The following is a 19,784-nucleotide window of genomic DNA, read 5'->3' as shown; positions in this document are numbered from 1 at the left end:
AGAAACAAAAATACATTAAACCAAGGAAAATAAAAACCAAATAATTCTATGAGAATAGCATAAAACAGCTTTCTACAATAAAGACTGCATCTTGTCACAGAAATTCAGGTAATGCAGAAAAATCTAAATGTGGACTCTCTTTATAAAGATTTTAGGTGTACCACCGCAAAATATTTTAAAGTTATAATCATATGATTTTAGGACATTAAGGCTGGAAGGGAATTTATAAGTCACGTGTCCAATCCTCTCTTTTCAGAGTTGGAAACTGGGGCCCAGGAACTGGGTGACCAGCCCATCGTCCCCCGGCCTTTGTGGCAGAGTCTCCTGTCTCCCAATTTGGTGCTTCTTCAGTTATATTCCTCTGCCTTCTTAATCAACTGAGCAAACACGGATGAGAGAAGTGAAATGCTAATTAGCAAGAGACACCCCTCTTGTAAGATGTGAACAGAGAAAGTCATAAATTAAAAAAATTAGCTTCATATCTCAAGTGATTTTATCAAATCAACTCACAGTTATAATACAACCCATTTTAATTTTATATGTTTAAAATTTCTTTTATATTGCTACAAAGAATAAATTTACGTTTTGAAGGACTGAAAAAATAGATGGAAAACACTAACTTCATTAGTAATCAAGAAATAAAACCACAATGAGATAAATACCATATATATCCACCAGAATGGCTAAAATTAAAAAGAATGACAGTGAATAAGCATCCCAGAGGAGTAAGCAAATGCTCATACAACACTGGTGGTGGGATATAGAGTGGCATAGCCACACTGGTTAACTGCATTATTAATTAATGCTGGATGTAGGCATTCCTTAGGACCTTGCAATAATACTCCTAGGTATACATTCTAAAGAACACATACACAAGAGACAAATGCAAAACAGATAAAATTATAGCATATTCACAAAACAAAAAATTATATATAAAGAACTGAAAAATGAATAAACTATAGCTATGTCCAGCAACTATACAAATATAATGTTGCACAAAAAAGCCAGACACAAATGAACATATACTTCATAATTCCACTTAAATACTGTTGAAAAATTAAATGAAATTAGTTCTAATGTTTAGGGATATGTGCTTAGATAGTAAAAAAGAGAAAAAAAGTAAGAACTTTCTAGGTTTCCTTTGTAAAAAAGAGGTAGGGAGCTGACTAAAAGGGAGGATGACAAAGGGAATTCTAAAATTTTTCTTCACAAATTTTTTTTTTTTTTAAATACCACTCTCATGCATATTTTATTTAGTTCATTCTTATATATTTTATATTTTTGTTGCTTTTATAAACTGGCTGTGTTTTCACTGTATTTTCCAAATGGTTATTGCTAGCATTTAATGAAGCTACTGGATTTGTTTTCTTTTTAATCTGGCAACTCATAAATTCTAAAGAAAAGTAAAAGGTGCAACGGGGGATATCTAACAGGTAGTTTTAAAGTGTTGGAAGACACAAAATGGTACTCGTGGCTGGAATGTGAAGCTCTGTGTTCACCTGCTGTTCCCACATTCCTTCCTTCCCTGTGGCTGCTAAAGTGCCTCCATTCCACGGGCACAGACACTTCATCAGTATTCTCCAAACCTCTTTTCTAGGAGCTTTCCCATTACCTTGGGGCACATGCTTTTGATAAAATCTGTCATTTTTAATAAGGTACAGCAACTTAAATAATTATCTTTGAAATAAAGAGCAACGAAGCAGAAAAAAAACCAGTGCTTCCGATTAAAGATGCATCTTTAAACTTTTACAGTTTAAACACAGAAACAATGCTTTAAAAAAAAAACCAACAAATTTTGACTACTTCTACATTGCTTCCAATAATAACTAAGCAATTTGTGTAAGTCATTAACAGAAGGGAATTCATGTCTAATAGTTTTAAATCCAATTGCTATTGTCCTTGAGGGCAGCAACTGTATCTAATACATTTTTGTCTCTCTAGTAAATAACACAGTGCCTCGCCTGCAATAGGTACATTATGTTTGCTGGAGAGATCTTTAATTTTTAACTTTCATTTACAATGAAAATGCAGTCAAGGCTGGGCGCGGTGGCTCACGCCTGTAATCCCAGCACTTTGGGAGGATGAGGCAGGTGGATCACCTGAGGTCAGGAGTTTGAGACCAGCCTGGCCAAGATGGTGAAACCCCATCTCTACTAAAAATACAAAAATTAGCTGGGTGTCTGTAATCCCAGCTACTCGGGAGGCTGAGGCAGAGAATTGCTTGATCCTGGGAGGTCAGGCTGCAGTGAGCTGAGATCACGCCACTGCACTCCAGCCTGGGCAATAGAGCCAGACTCCGCCTCAAAAAAAAAAAAACAAAAAAAGCAGTCTAATGATGCAAAAACTGTCAGAAATGTCATTAGGAGGAAACAAGAATATAGAAAGCATAACAACGTTTTTGAATACATCTGATCAAGGGTTATAGTACATAAACATCATAAATACTGATAGAAATAATGTTAAATATGGAGACAAAATATACATATAGAAGTCTTGACACAGAGAGACACAGAAAGGAAAGCTAGGTTAAGATTACGGAAGGTAGGCAAACATTATAGCTCAGAGAGTTTAAGGAAAGGGAGAAGAGTGATTAAAATCTTGATGGAGTAGTATTGTACCACAGGTTTACTATCTCAGAATGCTGGTAACAGGCCTCATTAGAGCCAGGCCAAGCACCCTGGTGCCATCTACCGGGAAAAGAGAAGCCATGGATGGGTAATTTTTAAGCGTCCTATGTCTTCAAAGTATATATTCCCTCCTGCATGCTCTTGACACGGACAATTCCTCTAATAGAGAAAAGCGTCTTTCATTATGTATTAGGATAAATGGTTTAACATATTAAATAACATATAAAATTCATTCGTACCAGGTTAATCAGTATATCAGTATATAAGAATAACGGATATGATGAAACATTTTCATTTTGATAGCGGTTAGGAATGAAAATAATAGGAAGGACATATTTAAAATAGACTAAAGAAAGAGAGAAAAAAGATAGGAAAGGAAGAGGTTGCTGAAAAACTGTGTAGACTTTACCATTCCATCTTGGATAGAGCAATCTTTTGTCAAATAAACAAGAACAAAGAGGAGCTGAGAACAAAACAATTTTTGCCATAAATGGGCTGTATTCAGTAGTTCTGCTTTAGACAACTTACAAGGCTATTTTCCCCTGAGCTTTCAGTTTAAATAATTTTTGTTTCAGTGCATTTACCTGTGATATTAATACTTAAATAGGTTTCAAATTCTTGAAACTATATTTTCATCTGTTTAGCCCTAGTTAATCTTGAGGTTAAAACTGATAGGAAAACGAAAACTAGACTTCTTAGTCACTTACAGGATTTTAAACAACAGGGAGTCAATACTTTAAACATCTTAATACTATAAAATTTAGGAAGAACCCCATTCCAGCTATATTCTGACTCTAATTTCTACTGAGATCAAATGCACATGAAATAAGACCACTTAGTCCATATATAATAGCATGGAAAACAACTTTAAAAATTCATTTGGTATTTTCTTGATGTAATTAACTGAGCCTGTACTTCACATATTTTAAAAGTTAGTTTTTCCTTAAATGTAAGTTACAGATGAGTAATAGTAAATATTTTAAAAATTATTCATTAATTAAATGATTCTAGAAAAACTTAAGCAAAAAAAAAAAAAAAAAAAAAATCTGTGGAAAGGCCTGGGCAAATTAATGGGTATGTATATAACTAAAAACAACTTGTTTCCCCGTCATTATGGTTATCCCTAGTTCTCCTAGGCCAAACTACAACCTGTATGTTGTTTTCAGTGGTGATGGAGGTCAACCAGAGAGTATATTCAAAACATTTCACTGATCTTTTAGTACTTCCTGTTTCTGCCATCAGGCTGTGTATGTGAGATACTATTTCCAGCTCCCCATCGCCATACCCGTGTATTTCTCTAGTCTCTTATAAAACTTCTACTAGGCCAATTAAGTTCCTAACAATTGGGCAGATTTTCACAACCCTGCCACATTATCTAAAATCATTAAATTAACTTGCAAATTAACTGAAAAAAATGTTTCTTTAAAGAACAGTAAGGTTGACAAGCTTTTATAGTAAGAATAGTTTGACTTTTATGCTTACCTTAATTAACATAAATTTCTGCATTGGTTCAACCCATTCTAATAGAACAATGCTAGTCTGAAGTGCTCCACATAGGTATTTATGGCCCGTGTAAGGATTTCTTACTGTCAAAGCAAAAATATAAATGAGTTCTCTTATAAAACAAAGTCCTTACGACAATAATTGCATGCTCAAAAAAACAAAAAACAAAACTAAACATAAAACAAAATCAAAAGCTGGTTGCCAGTTCGGTTTCTTAATTAGAGGGCTGGGTGAAAAAAATACTGTTTCAGGTAATAGCAGGAAATGCCCTCTTAACTTGCAGGATTTTTATTTGTATGCACAAATGAAACTGCTGGTTATAATGAGGCTGTGGGGTAGAAGGAAGGACTTTTGGTCTTATGACGGCAGGAAAATTACCTGAGGTGGCAACATTCTGATAAAAGGGTCAAAGTAAATTTGGGAAGTTGTCAAACTCGTAAGATACAACACATTCAGGTGGTTCACAAGGTGCTTTTGGTGGTAATGTTCAGAGACAATAATGTTTTGTTTCTGAAAATAAAACACTTGTCCATCTTCCCCCTTTTGATTAAATTCTTATGGTCATTAGAAAACATCACAGATACTAATCAAACCTTAAAATACTGATTTACAAATAATAAAATTGAATTATCTCAGATTTTGAAATTTTCTTCTGGTTATAAACCAGAAGAAGTAAAGTAAATATACGTGAAGTAACTATATTTGGAATAAAGATAAAAAGAAATTGAACTGTGAAAAGGGGAACAGCAGTAAAATTCACAAACTTCACATAGATTTGAAATATTTAAATGGCAGAGGAGGTGAACGGCAAAACTGTCCCGCCAAAGAGAACAGAAAAGTCTATATAGGAAATTCTTTCCTATAATTAACTTTTCCTAAAAACCTGCCCCTTTGTACTCAGGTAGAGTCAAGTCAGTCTGCTGGAAGTTCTTACAGATTCAACCACCATGTCTAAACCCAACCTTGTCCTCCTCTTTTGCTCTAAACCAGCTGTTCTTGCTTCCTGTTAACAACACTTGCCCTTCTGCCAGTCTTTTGGGTTTGAGGCCTCAGTCATCTCTGACATCTTTTCCCTTCACACCCAGCCACTCCTTCCTTGCTATTTGCACTGCTACTGCTCTAGCACAAGACTTCCTTCCTTACTTATTGCACAGTAATAAGTATATGCTCACACAAGGCCAATGGCTCACACTCATCTGCCACTCTCCTTTCTATAATCTGTATCCAGCTAAGCGAATAGTCAGCATTAATTATGTAAGCTTTATGATTTTTTTTGCCTCCACGTTATGTCATTTCTTCTGTTTGAAATGGCCTCTCCATCTATTCAGTTCAAATCTGAATCTGCCTTATTTTGAGGCCTAGCCCAAATGCCACCTTCTTCAGAGAGCCTATGCTTAGAGTCCTTTCCACACTATACTTTGTGGTATAATGACTCATGTGTTTATCGTCCCTTTTATAATAATAGTAACTTAAGGGAAAGAAATCATTTTTTGCTCTGGCTACATGCAAATAGAACAACTAATTGTTATAAGGGTGGGGGAAGAATTTAGATGAGAGGAAGGTGAACATAAAAATACATGCCAAAGGAATAAATGCCATCTCACAAGCCATTGCTAAGCAGAATGGTGAATGGTATGTAACAGGACCCTTGGAAAACAGGATGTGATAAAATGTGGTAAAAAAAAAAAAAAAAAAAAGTCATACTACTTTCTCCATTTACCTAGGCAATAAATTATTTGTTTAGCAAATAATTTTTTTGCTAATAAATATTTATCTGCAAATAAATTATTTGCAAGGTACTATGTATTAGGCTTAGTCTACACAGAGATGAAATGGCCAAGAAATTTGTTCTACTTAAGGGGGAAAAATAAAGTATTACTGGCAGAATGCCCTGGGGTAGTACTGTTTATGCCAGATTTTACAATGAGTCTCATGGGGTTTTCTTAGTTGCCCTGTGAAGCAAGAGAGCTATAATGCTATTGGACAGTTTACTTACCAACACAACACTTCTGGCACCATTTGGTTTCAGGGATTTTTGCTGATACAGAAAATTTCCTAAATGTAAATAAAAGTGAGTATATAATACACGTAGGCAAACTTACTATATGAAAAAGCTACTGTTATAGATCAGTGGAGAAAGGATGAGTTCAAAACTGGTGCTGACATACTAGGTCATCTATTAAAATTAGAATAAAAAGGCCGGGTGCCATGGCACATGCCTGGAATCCCAGCACTTTGGGAGGCCGAGGTGGGTGGATCACAAGGTCAGGAGTTCGAGACCAGCCTGGCCAACATAATAAAACCCCGTCTCTACTAAAAATACAAAAAAATTAGCCAGGCATGGTGGTGCATGCCTGTAATCCCAGCTACTCAGGAGGCTGAGGCAGGAAAATCGCTTGAACCCAGGAGGCGGAGGTTGTGGTGACCCGAGAGCACACCATTGCACTCCAGCCTGGGCAATAACAGCAAAACTCTGTCTCAAAAAAAAAAAAAAAAAAAAAAAAAAGGATAAATTGGATCCCTTTCTCATGGCCCCCAATCAGATCAGTTCCAAATGGGTTAAGGGTTTAAATATGAAAACAAAGTATAGACGTCTACAGAAATGTATGACCTTGGGATTTAAGAAAATACAAAAAGAACAAATCATACAGGAAAATGCTGTTACATTTTAATTGGCTTTTTTTCCCCCACTGATTCAACCCTAGCACCTCAAACTACAGGTGGCAGTCAATTATTGAATTAGTAACTTTGGTTTACCAAAAGATATCACTGAGAAAGTGAAAAGATAAGCCAAAAACTGGAGAAAGATATTTTTAGTACATGTAATAAATTTACATGTACTGCAAAAAGTTGTCTTATTATAACAATTTGTGATGAACTTCTTTTTTAGAAATCTTTGTTTCTCTATTCAGGAAAAGTGGGTTACAGGTGTTCTGCAAAGGCGCTATAGGTGTTTTGCAAACATCTGACTCGAATTTAATAGATAAAAATCAATTCTGAATTTTTTTAAAACTACAATTTAAAAACTACACATACACTCAAATGTCTTTTAAAATGTAATATAATAAAGACTGTTGGTGCATCAAATTGTAAAAACCTCAAATTAAACCCACTTCTGTACATACTTTTTATTATTAAATTTTATTTTATTTTTTTGGACAAAGTCTCACTCTGTCGCCCAGGCTGGAGTGCAAGGGCGTGATCTTGGCTCACTGCAACCTCCGCCTCCCAGGTTCAAGCAACCCTCCTGTCTCAGAACGTCAAATAGCTGGGACTACGGTGCCTGCCATCACACTTGGCTAATTTTTGTATTTTTAGTACAGACGGGGTTGTGCCACTTTGCCCAGGCTGGTCTCGGACTCCTAAGCTCAGGTGATCCGACTGCCTCGGCCTCCCAAAGTGCTGGGATTACAGGTGTGAGCCACTGTGCCCAGCTAAAGATTTTTTCTTTTTTTTTGAGACAAAGTCTCGCTCTGCCACCCATGCTGGAATGCAGTGGCTTGACCTCAGTTCACTGCAACCTCCGCCTCCCAGGTTCAAGTGATTCTCCTGCCTCTGCTTCTCAAACAGCTGTGATTACAGGCATCAGCCACCACACCCTGCTAATTTTTGTATTTTTAGTAGAGACGGGGTTTCGACATGTTGGCCAGGCTGGTCTTGAACTCCTGACCTCAAGTGATCTGCCTGCCTTGGCCTCCCAAAGTGCTGGAATTACAGGTGTGAGCAACTGTGCCTGACTTCTACAAACATTTAAAGTCTTTTTTTTTTTTTTTTAAATAATTTTTATAACAAAGAGATTTCACCATGTTGCCCAGGCTAGTCTCAAATTCCTGAGGCTCAAGTAATCTGCCAAAAGTGCAGCCTCCTTAAAGTGCTGGGATTACAGGCATGAGCCACTTAAACTTAAATGTGTAAATTTGCCAAAGATTAGATAGATGCCAGTGCTCTGTACAAGTCTTTTTTTAGTTGTACAATTTTATATAAAATTGTATAGCACATGTGTGATGTTCAATGCAATTCCAAACAAGCTCAGAACAATTTTCCTGATGGATGTTCTTATAACCATACAATTGGCAACTGAGTGATAATCAAGCATAAATATAATATTAAAAAATATAATATTGCGGTACTGTAATTTTAACCCTTAATACATTTTATATATTGACCTATTTATGAAAAACTATAATTTTAGCTTCATTTACTGAGTCCTTACTATGTGCCATGCATTTTAGACATCTGTGTCATTCAGTCCTTCCAATAAAGAGGTAGGTTACAGCATAGAAATCTGAAGCTTAGATTTTTGCTCAGGTCTTTTTTTTTTTTTTTTTTTTTGGAGATAGGGTTTCACTCTGTTGCCCAGGATGGAGTGCAGTGGCTCAATCTTGGGTCACTGCAACCTCTGCCTCTTGGGTTCAGGCAATTCTCCTGCCTCAGCCTCCCAGGTAGCTGGAACTACAGGCTGTATCAATTTAAATGAACATTATTTGGAGTGTGCAAGGTAAGCTGTTAAAAACTGTTAACTCTTTTTAAGTACTTGTCTTTGTGAATCAAAACGTTTTTCACTTGTGACAGCTAAACAATGATACAGAATTTATTCAATGTTGAAGCACTGAATGACTACAATGGCAATCTAGAATATTCTGATTACAATTTTCTGGTTAAAACACCTCATTGTACCCTTGACTAACTTTATATTAGGAAAAGTTTTACATTATAACTTATAATTATAAAAATGTCCCTTTCATATACATTGGAGTTTAATGCAGCTTAAAACAAAACAAAACAAAAACTCCCCACACTCTTAACGAATCTGCTTTGAACCAAAGTGCTTTTTACAGTTAAAAAAAAATCTGAACCAAGCTCCTGACAGATTTCAGCTAGCAAAAAGTTTAATGTTCCTGTCCACACTTGTGAACTTGTCTCCTAGCTCCTAAAGCTAACTTAGGGGTTAAAACACTGAACTAGTCAAAACCCAGGAGGATTAACTGCCAAGTTCTGAAAGACCATAGGGATGACTACCACACAAACAGAAATCAACTATTAAGTATGGCTGTGAATTAAGGATTTCAAAAACTTTTCAGCCGGGCGTGGTGGCTCACGCCTGTAATCCCAGCACTTTGGGAGGCCGAGGCGGGCGGATCACGAGGTCAGGAGATCGAGACCATCCTGGCTAACAGGTGAAATCCCGTCTCTACTAAAAATACAGAAAAATTAGCCGGGCGTAGTGGCGGGCGCCTGTAGTCCCAGCTACTTGGGAGGCTGAGGCAGGAGAATGGCGTGAACCTGGGAGGCGGAGCTTGCAGTGAGCCGAGATTGCGCCACTGCACTCCAGCCTGGGCGACAGAGCGAGACTCCGTCTCAAAAAAAAAAAAAAAGAATAAAACTTTTCATTGAAATGTTTTAAAAATTTAGTTAATGTTCTATAGTGATCTATAGACTTGCCTTAATTTTAGTCATGATTTTATGAAAGGCAATACAACTTATTTTACCAGCACCCAATTAACTAGAATTCTAAATTAACTGTCTGAATGTATTTAACATAGGATATTTTAGAGTACACTACAAGGCACAGTTCAATTTATCATGCCCAATAATGATGACAAAAGGTCTATTTTTTGAGAGCTTACTGGGTGCTGTGGTAGGTACTTTACATACACGAGTTATCATTTTCAAAACAACTCTGCCAGATGAGTATATAGGTTCCATTTACAGCTGAATACATGTGGAGAGGTTATATAATTTATTCAAGGTCCTATACCTACTAAGTAAATGATACAACTGTACTTGAATTCCAAAGCTTATGCTTTACTAAAAATGGATTACAATATGGTACAATGAGTATCCATCTTCAGAATGAGAACCATGAGGCTCTTTATTGTCAGACTAAGACACTCAGTAGAGGTTTAAGTTGTGCTCAAAGTATGGCAGAAGAAATGGTATGAGTAAACATATATAAAATATTATCATGCTAAAAGGGTTTTTAGGTTTCCTGCCAATAAGTGAGAGAATTAAAAGATTTTGTAGTAATTATTAGATAATGAAACTGAAGAAAGTGGGAAGGATATATTTGTGGCTACTATTAAAAAAAACTAAAGATTGACTATAATAAAATCCCTGAAATAATAACCTGGAGGTGAAATACCCTTAGAGCTGAACACATGGGGAAAGGTTGTATAATTTATCCAAGGTCCCATATCTACTAAGTGAATGACTCAGGATTGAAATTCAACTTTACTTGAATTCCAAAGCTTATGCTTTACTAAAAATGAATTATAATATGGTACAATGAGTACCTATATTCAGCATAGGTAAAATCATACCATATGGAAACTCCTTAAAGGAAGAGACTATATCTTATTCAATTTTGTCTCATCTATACATGGGACATTTCATACACATTTGGTGTATTCAGTAAAATCTGGAAGAAACGAACACAGTTAAAAGCAAATAAGCTAAAAAGGTCTCTCTTGAGAACAGCAGATTCTCCAGGTACTTGAAAATTAAGGTTTTATGTTAGTTGCTTTACAACAAATATTATAAAAAAGAATAGTCATAAAGTTTTTGTAAAATACAATTTATATCAGAGTTAGAAAATCTTTCAGTCAATAAAGAGGTCCAATATTATATTAAACAACGAAAGAACAGAGCATAATAACAAATTACTGAAAGTAGAAAGGCAAAACCCCTCAACTTCAAACTAATTATCTTCTAATGCAAAACACTGAGACACGGTCTTGCTTTGTTACCCAGGCTGGAGTGTAGTGGCACGATCATAGCTCACTGCAGTCTCAACCTCCAGGGCTCCAGTGATCCTCCCACTTCAGCCTCCTGAGTAGCTGGAACCACAGGATCGAGCCACCATACCAGGCTATTTTTTAAAAAATATTTTTTGTAGAGATAAGGTCTTGCTATGTTGCTCAGGCTGGTCTTGAACTCCTAGCCTCAAGCCATCTTCTGGCCTCAGCCTCTCAAAGTATTGGGATTACAGGCATGAGCCACCATGCCAGGTTGCAAAAACACTTTTCAATAAATCATTTTGATTTTCTAGGTATAGAAGCTTTGAGAAAAACTTTATAAAGTTAAAACATATGTCAAAAGCAAAGGCACTAAATGCAATGTAAAATCACGGCAAAGTACAAGAAAAAAACTAGTTTTAAACTTGCAGAAAAAGAATAAAAAATTCAGAGGAAAATGTCTGATATAATTCGAAAGTATAAAGTAGAAAAATTTTAGAACAAGAGTGTGATCAATAAGCACTTGTTAAAGTATATTACTTATTATTTTTTGTCATGATTTCTATTAACCCAAACTGAGTGCTTTTTCACTTTCTGTAGCATAGATATTTATGAGAATGAACTGTTAATATCATATTGCCTCTAAGGATGTACCCTTACCTTGGCAGTATTCTGTCAGGGAGTTTGTGTGCTGGAATAGCAACAGGTAACTTTTGCATTTGTCTTGCATAATCAAAAAGCCCCGGTAAATTATGGGAATAAAGCTGAGAAGCTTTACCTATAAAGAAAAACAGATATGACATAAAAGCTAATAATAAATAGTAACAATTGTAAGGTATTTAAAAACTAAAATACTTACCAGATATTGATAGCAAACAATTGTTCATTACATACAACCATGTACACCTTCGAGGGAATAGCTGATTAAAAAAAGGCACAAAGTTTACAAAGAATAATACATAACAGCAATGTAAATCTGTACACAGTAATCATGTAAGCTGTCATATCTATAGGTCTGTTCTTTAAAAAGTAAGTTATTTTTAACATAAATTAACTTTATCAAGGATTCAAAACAAGATGATATACATACATACATATTTATGTGAGAGAAAAAATAAATTAGGCTAAATTTTAGCCTAAACACGATATGATCAGCTCAAGTCTCCCTTATGATTAAGGGCTATGTAACCCCAAACTATGCAGGGAATAAGAACATTTTCAAACAACATCTATTCCTTTATTTTGGTTCTGGGGTTGAATAATTAAGATTCTCCTGTCTACTCCTCCCAAAATAGACTTATCTAGGCATAATATGCATTCTAGGGTGTATGATACAGGAAAAAGCATCATGGTGTAGTGGAACACAGGATACAAAAACACTAGGTATGGAGGGAAAAAAAGGCTGAGACAGAAGATGATGAAAACTCATAAATCACAAAGGAGATATATACATATATGAAATTCATTACTAAAATTTAGTACCATAAGAACTAAGAGGCATCTCTGGAAGCCTGAAAGTGGTGACGATTTAGAGCAAAGAAAAGGGAACTTCATGGAACACAATCTATATATTTTTAAAAAATACTCTCATTAAGACATTTCGTTATGCGTATCAGTGGTTTTTAAATGGTCCTTGGACCAGCAGCATCAGCAACACCTGGGCACATGGTAGAAATGTAAATTCTTGGACCTCACCCCAGACCTACTGAAGCAAGAAGTTCTGAAGGAGGACCCAGCAATCTATGGTTTAACTAGGCCTCCAAGTAATTCTGAGGCGGACTCAAGTTTGAGAGCCACTGATGTACATAATTAAGCATCTGATTTAACAATTTTTGTTGCTGGGTTTGCTCTGGCAATTCCTACAACTAAGTTACCCCAAAACTGATTGAGATGAGAGAAGGTAATAGAGAGGACGCAGGAGTGAATGATGAAACACATCAAGGCCTCTAAGGACATTACTTTATGGAAACACAGCCATAATAATGGGACTGAATAACTAAAAGAGAAAAGGTAATAATAAAAGGGAGGAGAAACAAGGTAACATTTTAATAAAAATTTTATTTCATTTACTGGGAAAATGTACTTACATAAAATAACCAATTTCTCCAAACAACTAAAATGTGGCATTGCCAATACAGTTTTTTAATTTGTAAAATGTGCCTATACCTGTGCCTCAGATAGAGAAGATATCAACATCCATTTCCTACTTTCTGCTTTTCACAAAAAATTCACAACAAAATTAGGACTTCATTGGCTATACTGAAAAAATCAGGCAGAGAAGGGGCAATGACTTATTCCAGACCACATATCAGTACATGTTATCAAAGTAGCAAGATACAGACTTTTATTTAATTCAGTGTTGAACTGGGTTTTCATACACATATCCACTAAAAAAGTATCTACTACCACATCTATGGTTTACTATAAAATTATATACTTGCAAATATAAGTAGGTTTGCTTATTTAATATAAACATATATAAAGTAGCAAGACAAGACACAAATTCCTTTCATATTTTCAACATAGGGACAATGAAAAGGTATTTATGTATAGTTTTATTTAAAAAGTACTGGATTTCATTTTGAATTTTTTTTTTTTTTTTTTTTTTTTTGAGACGGAGTCTCGCTCTGTCGCCCAGGCTGGAGTGCAGTGGCGCCATCTCCGCTCACTGCAAGCTCCGCCTCCCAGGTTCATGCCATTCTCCTGCCTCAGCCTCCTGAGTAGCTGGGACTACAGGCGCCTGCCACCACGCCTGGCTAATTTTTCTTTGTATTTTTAGTAGAGATGAGGTTTCACCGTGTTAGCCAGGATGGTCTCCATCTCCTGAACTTTTGATCCACCCACCTCAGCCTCCCAAAGTGCTGGGATTACAGGCGTGAGCCACCGCGCCCGGTCCTGAATTTTCATTTTTAACAACTTTTACAACTCTAAAGCTTTACTGGATTTTCAATGCTTTCTTCCTTTCGTGAGTTAGGTTCTAGGTGAAATGATCAGTTTAATAAATAAGAATACAACGGTTAAGAAGGGTAGCTTCTATATTCTGCCTAGACTCATGTACCTGTTTTATCAATGACTCTGTGTGATCTTGGGTAATTTACTGAATCTCTGTCTCAGTGTTCTTATCTGTAAAACAGAGTATCTGTATCTCATAGAGCTGTATGGTAATTAAACAAGATACTCCTTGTAAAGTACTTAGAAGAGTGCTGAGTACTGAATAAATGTTAGCTATAAATAATAAAAGCAGATAAAAAATTTCAAATCAGGACCCTGATTTGTGTCATCTTCTCACTTTTCAGAATTTTCCCCTATCTAGTAGGCTCATGCCCCCCTGTTTCCTCTAAAGTCTAGAGAAAACTAACCTAATCATCAATTTCACAGTAAGATGAAAAATTCAGGCTCCACATATACAAGTTCTTTACTCTTACAGGCTCCCTCTAGGAGGGAAAAATGTTTCCTTTGAAGGGCAATGTTTCAAAAAAAAAAAAATTACTCTAGAATGTAATTCAAATGCTAAAGCAACTAAGAAGGGAAGGTATTGCAGACTGGGGCTAGGTGTGGTTGATGGGGGCCTTCTCTTAAGAGTCCTGGCCGGGCCTGGTGGCTCACACCTGTAATCCCAGCACTGGGTGGGTGAGGCAGAAGGACTGCTTGAGCCCAGAAGTTTGAGACCAGCCTGGGCAACAAAGTGAAATCCCAGTCTCTACAAAATACCAAAAAATTAGCTGGGCATTGTGGCATGTCCCTGTAGTCCCAGCTACTGAGGACGCTGAGGTAGGTCACTTGAGCCCAGGAGGTCAAGGCTGCAGTGAGCTGTGTTCACGCCACTGCCCTCCAGCCTGGGTGACAGAATGAAACCCTGTCTCAAAAAACAACAACAACAACAACAAAAGAGTTCTTCAAATTAGGTTGATAAATGCTTACTCCACCTATGCATAAAGCTGGCCTTATTCCTTACAATTAATATTGTTGCCAATATTATTTTTGGATATCTCATTATAGCCAATAAAAATATGACCGCCTTTGAATTATTTATTTACTAATTATTATAATTACAAGATCCTTTTCCTCCCTTTCCCTGTTCTTAGGCACTTTTCAGCCATTTCACTGTATACCATTTCCAGATTAAAAGATTTACGGTATATCATACAGTTTAGGATCTTGCTAGAAAATTTGATTTAAAAAAATGAAGATGAAAATGTTTACTCATGAATAAATCATTACTTATATATTTTTCTTTCCATTTTATTTGTAATCAATTTATTTTTATTTTTATTTTGTTTTGAGATGGAGTCTCACTCTGTTGCCCAGGCTAGAGTGCAGTGGTGTGATCTTGGCTCACTGCAACCTCTGCCTCCCCGGTTTAAGTGATTCTCCTGTCTCAGCCTCCTGAGTAGCTGGGACTACAAGTGCACATGACCATGCTTGGCTAATTTTTGTATTTTTAGTAGGGACGGGGTTTCATCTTATTTGTTAGGCTGGTGTCAAACTCCTGACCTCAGGTGACCACCCATCTCGGCCTCCCAAAGTGCTGGGATTACAGGCATGAACCACCACGGCCGGCCTTGTAATCGATTTATATTGATAAAAGAATTAGTCACACATCCCGAAGGCACCCCAAACTCAGTATGACCAAATTGAAAGCATTACCATTCTCTTCAAATCAACACATCCTTCAGTATACTATACTCCATCTTTCTGTTACTGTCATGCACCCAGTCACTCAAGTGGGAAACCTGAAGTTAACCTAGACCTTTCTTCAACCTCCATGTTGAATTGGTCATTCAATTCGGTCAATTCTAGATCTCTGATCTTTCTCTAGGTCCAGCATTTCTCTACAGAAACTATACAATTGGGAGAGAGAATATGGTGGAAGTAGTTAAGCACATGGAATCTGGAGCTAGCTTGCCTAGGTTCATATCGTAATCCAGCCACTGAATAGCTGAGGGGTCTTTGGCAAGTTACTAATCCTTTCTGTGCTTTAGTTTTCTCATCTGTGAAATGAGAATATCAATGGTGTCTACCTCTGAGAGATTTCATGAAGACTAAATAATATATGTCAAGCATTTAAAAACACTGCGTGGACACATAGTATGCTTTATGTAAGTATTAGCTATTAATAGCATCATCATTATTATCAGTTTGTGGGTTGTTTTATGATCCTGACTCGTGGGTACTAAATGACAAAAGCTCCCCCCACTCATTGTGACACTCAAAAACATCCCCATACTGGGAGAGAGGAGGAGAGAAATGAGGACTGACCACTAATGATTATGGAGGTTCTTTTGGAGATGACAAAAATGTCCTAAAACTGATGGTGTAATGGCTGCACAATGCTGTGAACATACTAAAAGCCACTGGATTGCACCCTTTAAGTGGGTGAACTGTATGATACGTGAATTATATCTCGATAAAACTGTTTTTCAAAAATATCTTTTCCCCTCTGTTCTCTACCTCTGCCCTGAATTAACACTCTTTTACCATTTGACCATGGTTTCTAGTCTCATCTCTCACCATACTGCAAACAGATATTTCTAAAACACAGGTCTGTTCCATCAGCATGGTACACCAAGCTCTGGTGTCTGGCTTCTGCCTGCCTACCCAGCTCCATCTATTGTTACTATTCTGTACTCCAGTCAAATTGCCCAGTCATTGTTCCCACACTTGCCATGCTATTTCACATCTCTATACCACCATGCTTATCCTGTCTGTGACAAACTTCTATTCAGCATAATTTAAGGTCCATCTCAAATGCCTCTCCTTCTCATCTCCCCACAGGAGGTGCTGGTGACATCCACCTCTGTGGCCAGTATCTTATACTCATTCCTAATATGACATCTAATACTGAGTGTTGTAGTTACTGGTTTATACATCTGTTTTCCCTATTAGATCATGAGCTTCTCAAGGGTATGGACTAGTCCTGTGAATGTCTTCGGTATCTGGTCATTAGAACATGCTCCATGAAGGTTTTTTTTTTTTTTTTTGAGATGGAGTTTCACTTTTGTCACCCAGGCTGGAGTGCAATGGCGTGATCTCGGCTCACTGTAACCTCTTCCTCCTGGGTTCAAGCGATTCTCCTGTCTCAGCCTTCGAAGCAGCTGGGATTACAGGCACACGCCACCACGCCCAGCTAATTTTTGTATTTTTAGTAGAGACGAGGTTTCACCATGTTGGCCAGGCTGGTCTCAAACTCCTGACCTCAGGTGATCTGCCTGCCTTGGCCTCCCAAAGTGCTGGGATTACAGGCGTGAGCCACCGTGCCCAGCCTCATGAGGATTTTAAGAATAAAAGATGCTGGGGTGGGGTGGCTCATATCTGTAATCCCAGCACTTGAGGCCAGGAGTTCGAGACCAGCATGGGCAACATGGTGAAACTCTATCTCTACTAAAAACACAAAAATTAGCCAGGCATGATGGCTGACGTCTATAATCCCAGCACACTGGGAGGCCGAGGCGGGCAGATCACCTGAGGTCAGGAGTTCAAGACCAGCCTGGCCAACATGGTGAAACCCTGTCTCTATTAAAACACAAAAATTGGCCGGGTGTGGTGGTGCGTGCCTCTGCTCCCAGCTACTTGGGAGGCTGAGGCATGAGAATTGCTTGAACCTGGTTGCAGTGAGCCAAGATCACGCCACTGCACTGCAGCTTGGGCAACAGAGTGAGACTCGGTCTCAAAAAACACAACAAAACAAAACAAAAAGGAATAAAAGAGGCAGCAAGTCATGAAACTGAATCTTATTTCTGCTCTAATGTGTACTTATAGTAACTTAAAAATTAAAAAAAAAAAAGAATATACAAAATAACATACCTGTTCCATTGATGTTTCATGAAGTTCATTAAGATTGAGGGTATAAATCCCTTCTTCGGCACCAAATATCAAGTACTGATCTGAAATAAAAGTAATTCACTGACTGATTTTGGTAAATAAAATATTTTTAAATAGGATTTCTATAATCTATATGTATTAACATATAAAACAAGAATTACTATGATTTATAAGCAGTGAATACAAAGAAGAGGTTAGACACTTTAGACCCATAAACTGAATTATATGTAAACATTAGCCTCAAAGCAGTGAAGAGAATTTTTATGTAAGGGAGGTTCTGAAGAGTGGCATAGTAGATTCTTCACTCATCAGAGAGTGCTAAGAACTGGCAAAGAATCTGCAGCTCCTTTTTCTAAAACCCCCTAAAGACAGGATCACATGCAACTGACATACAGAATATAAATCGAGAGTGGCTGATACAGATTCTAATTATTTCTACAGAATTTTTTTTCAGAGCTATACTATAAGTACTCTAATTTTAAAAAACCCCAGAATCTGATCACAGTCTATTAAAAAGTTAACTAAAACTTGGATACCAGCTAGGGTACTCAGTATCTTCTAAAAGATATGAGAAGCATGGCCATGGTCCTTTCCGGTTTTTTTTGTTGTTGTTTGTTTCCCAGAGCAGGAGCAGGAGTGGAAATTTATTAAAAAGGCTTTAGAACAGGAAAGAAAGGAAAGAACACTTCCAAGAGATCCAAGCAGGCAACCTGAAGAAAAGTGCCCGATCCGTTTTTAAGATAATACAGAGTAACAGGTCAGGAACTTTTCTAGACTAACTAGACTAAACGCTGGGAACAGTATAGAATGCTAAGAGGATTCCTAAAGTGCCCAGCATTTAAGATTAGTACTGGGCGATTAATGGCATAAGATTTGTGGTCAGACAGTGCTGGATTTAAACTGACCCTTTCTAGCACCAATTGGCTATAAACAATGAACCTCTCTGAGTGCCAGTTTCCTTGCCTATGACATGAAAGTACTCAGAATATTTAATAAGAGTATATGTGTATGTATATAAAAATGTTCACGTATAAATGTTCTATGTGTATCTTACATAGACAGCTATTCAGATTCAGATTTACAGTGAGAGGACACAGACAGTTCTTAGCGGTTGCCTAAGGACAACTGTTCTGATTATGGCCCCTTTTAAGGTCAGAGATCCTCTAAAGTGGTCACTAAATCCTGGATCCTTGGTAGCTAAATTCCTTCCATAATGGCTGTTTTGAAAAAAAATGAAGCTATTGGCCAGTGGCTCATGTCTGTAATCTCAGCACTTTGGGCCCAGGAGTTCGAGACCAGCCTGGGGAACACAGAGAGCCCCCATCTCTACAAAAAATTAAAAAACAAAAACAAAAACAGCCAGGAATGGTGGCATGTCCTGCAGTCCTAGCTACTTGGGTGGCTGAGGCAGGGGGATTGCATAAGGCCAGAAGTTTGAGGTTATAGTGAGCCATGATCATGCCTGGGTGGCAGAGCAAAACCTTTTCTCTATAAATAAAAAATAAAAAAAGATACCAGACTACTGTGCAGCAGCAGCAGAAACATTTCTGGAGGAAACTAGGGTGGCACAGAATACATGGCTTCACTATATTGATGTGGTAACTATACAGTGAAATTTTAATGTTATGTGTCACCTCAAACACTGATAACAGCACAAAGAAACACATTTACCTTAAAATTAAAAAAAAATTATAACAAAACTTTTTTTCCCCAGAAAGATACTCAGAAAATAAACAAAATCACAAATGCTTTCATGGCCCTAGTTTTAAAAAATTAGGAAGATAACAGATAAAAACACACAATACTACCTCTTGTATCTGGGTTTATCCATGATGATGCACAGTGAATTTTCAAGGGACACCCATTAAAAACTTTTGAAAAACATGCACCCATCTAGGGAAACAAAGAATAACCAATATGAAACAGTGACAAGTAACAGTCTTTAATATATAAAATGTAACTATTATCTGTTTTAATGTGAGAGTCTATAGATAGTATAATGAAATTATGATCATCTTCAAATTTACAGAAGTAAGTGTAAGAAATCATCATAGTCATTTGCCTAACAGTGGTACCACAAGTTTCCAGGTGCCACAAT

At 37.0% G+C, this 19,784-nt stretch overlaps 1 protein-coding gene across 5 annotated transcripts in view; it reads right to left on the bottom strand.

The window, feature by feature from the left end:
* MAP4K3 (mitogen-activated protein kinase kinase kinase kinase 3) overlaps positions 1 to 19,784 on the bottom strand; it is a 188,055-nt gene that overhangs the window by 11,932 nt on the left and 156,339 nt on the right. For all 5 annotated transcript variants that reach the window (XM_055243023.2, XM_055243024.2, XM_055243025.2 and 2 more), the window contains 6 exons: positions 19,495 to 19,579; positions 17,669 to 17,748; positions 11,724 to 11,784; positions 11,525 to 11,642; positions 6,127 to 6,185; positions 4,110 to 4,213 (listed from right to left, as the gene is read on the bottom strand). In XM_055243023.2, coding sequence (XP_055098998.1) covers positions 4,110 to 4,213; positions 6,127 to 6,185; positions 11,525 to 11,642; positions 11,724 to 11,784; positions 17,669 to 17,748; positions 19,495 to 19,579 — 507 coding nt within the window. The remainder of the gene's footprint in view (positions 1 to 4,109; positions 4,214 to 6,126; positions 6,186 to 11,524; positions 11,643 to 11,723; positions 11,785 to 17,668; positions 17,749 to 19,494; positions 19,580 to 19,784) is intronic.

Source organism: Symphalangus syndactylus, chromosome 14 (assembly GCF_028878055.3).
Source record: "Symphalangus syndactylus isolate Jambi chromosome 14, NHGRI_mSymSyn1-v2.1_pri, whole genome shotgun sequence".
Classification (NCBI taxonomy): Eukaryota; Metazoa; Chordata; class Mammalia; order Primates; family Hylobatidae; genus Symphalangus; species Symphalangus syndactylus.
This window is presented reverse-complemented; position numbering and strand designations above follow the sequence as displayed.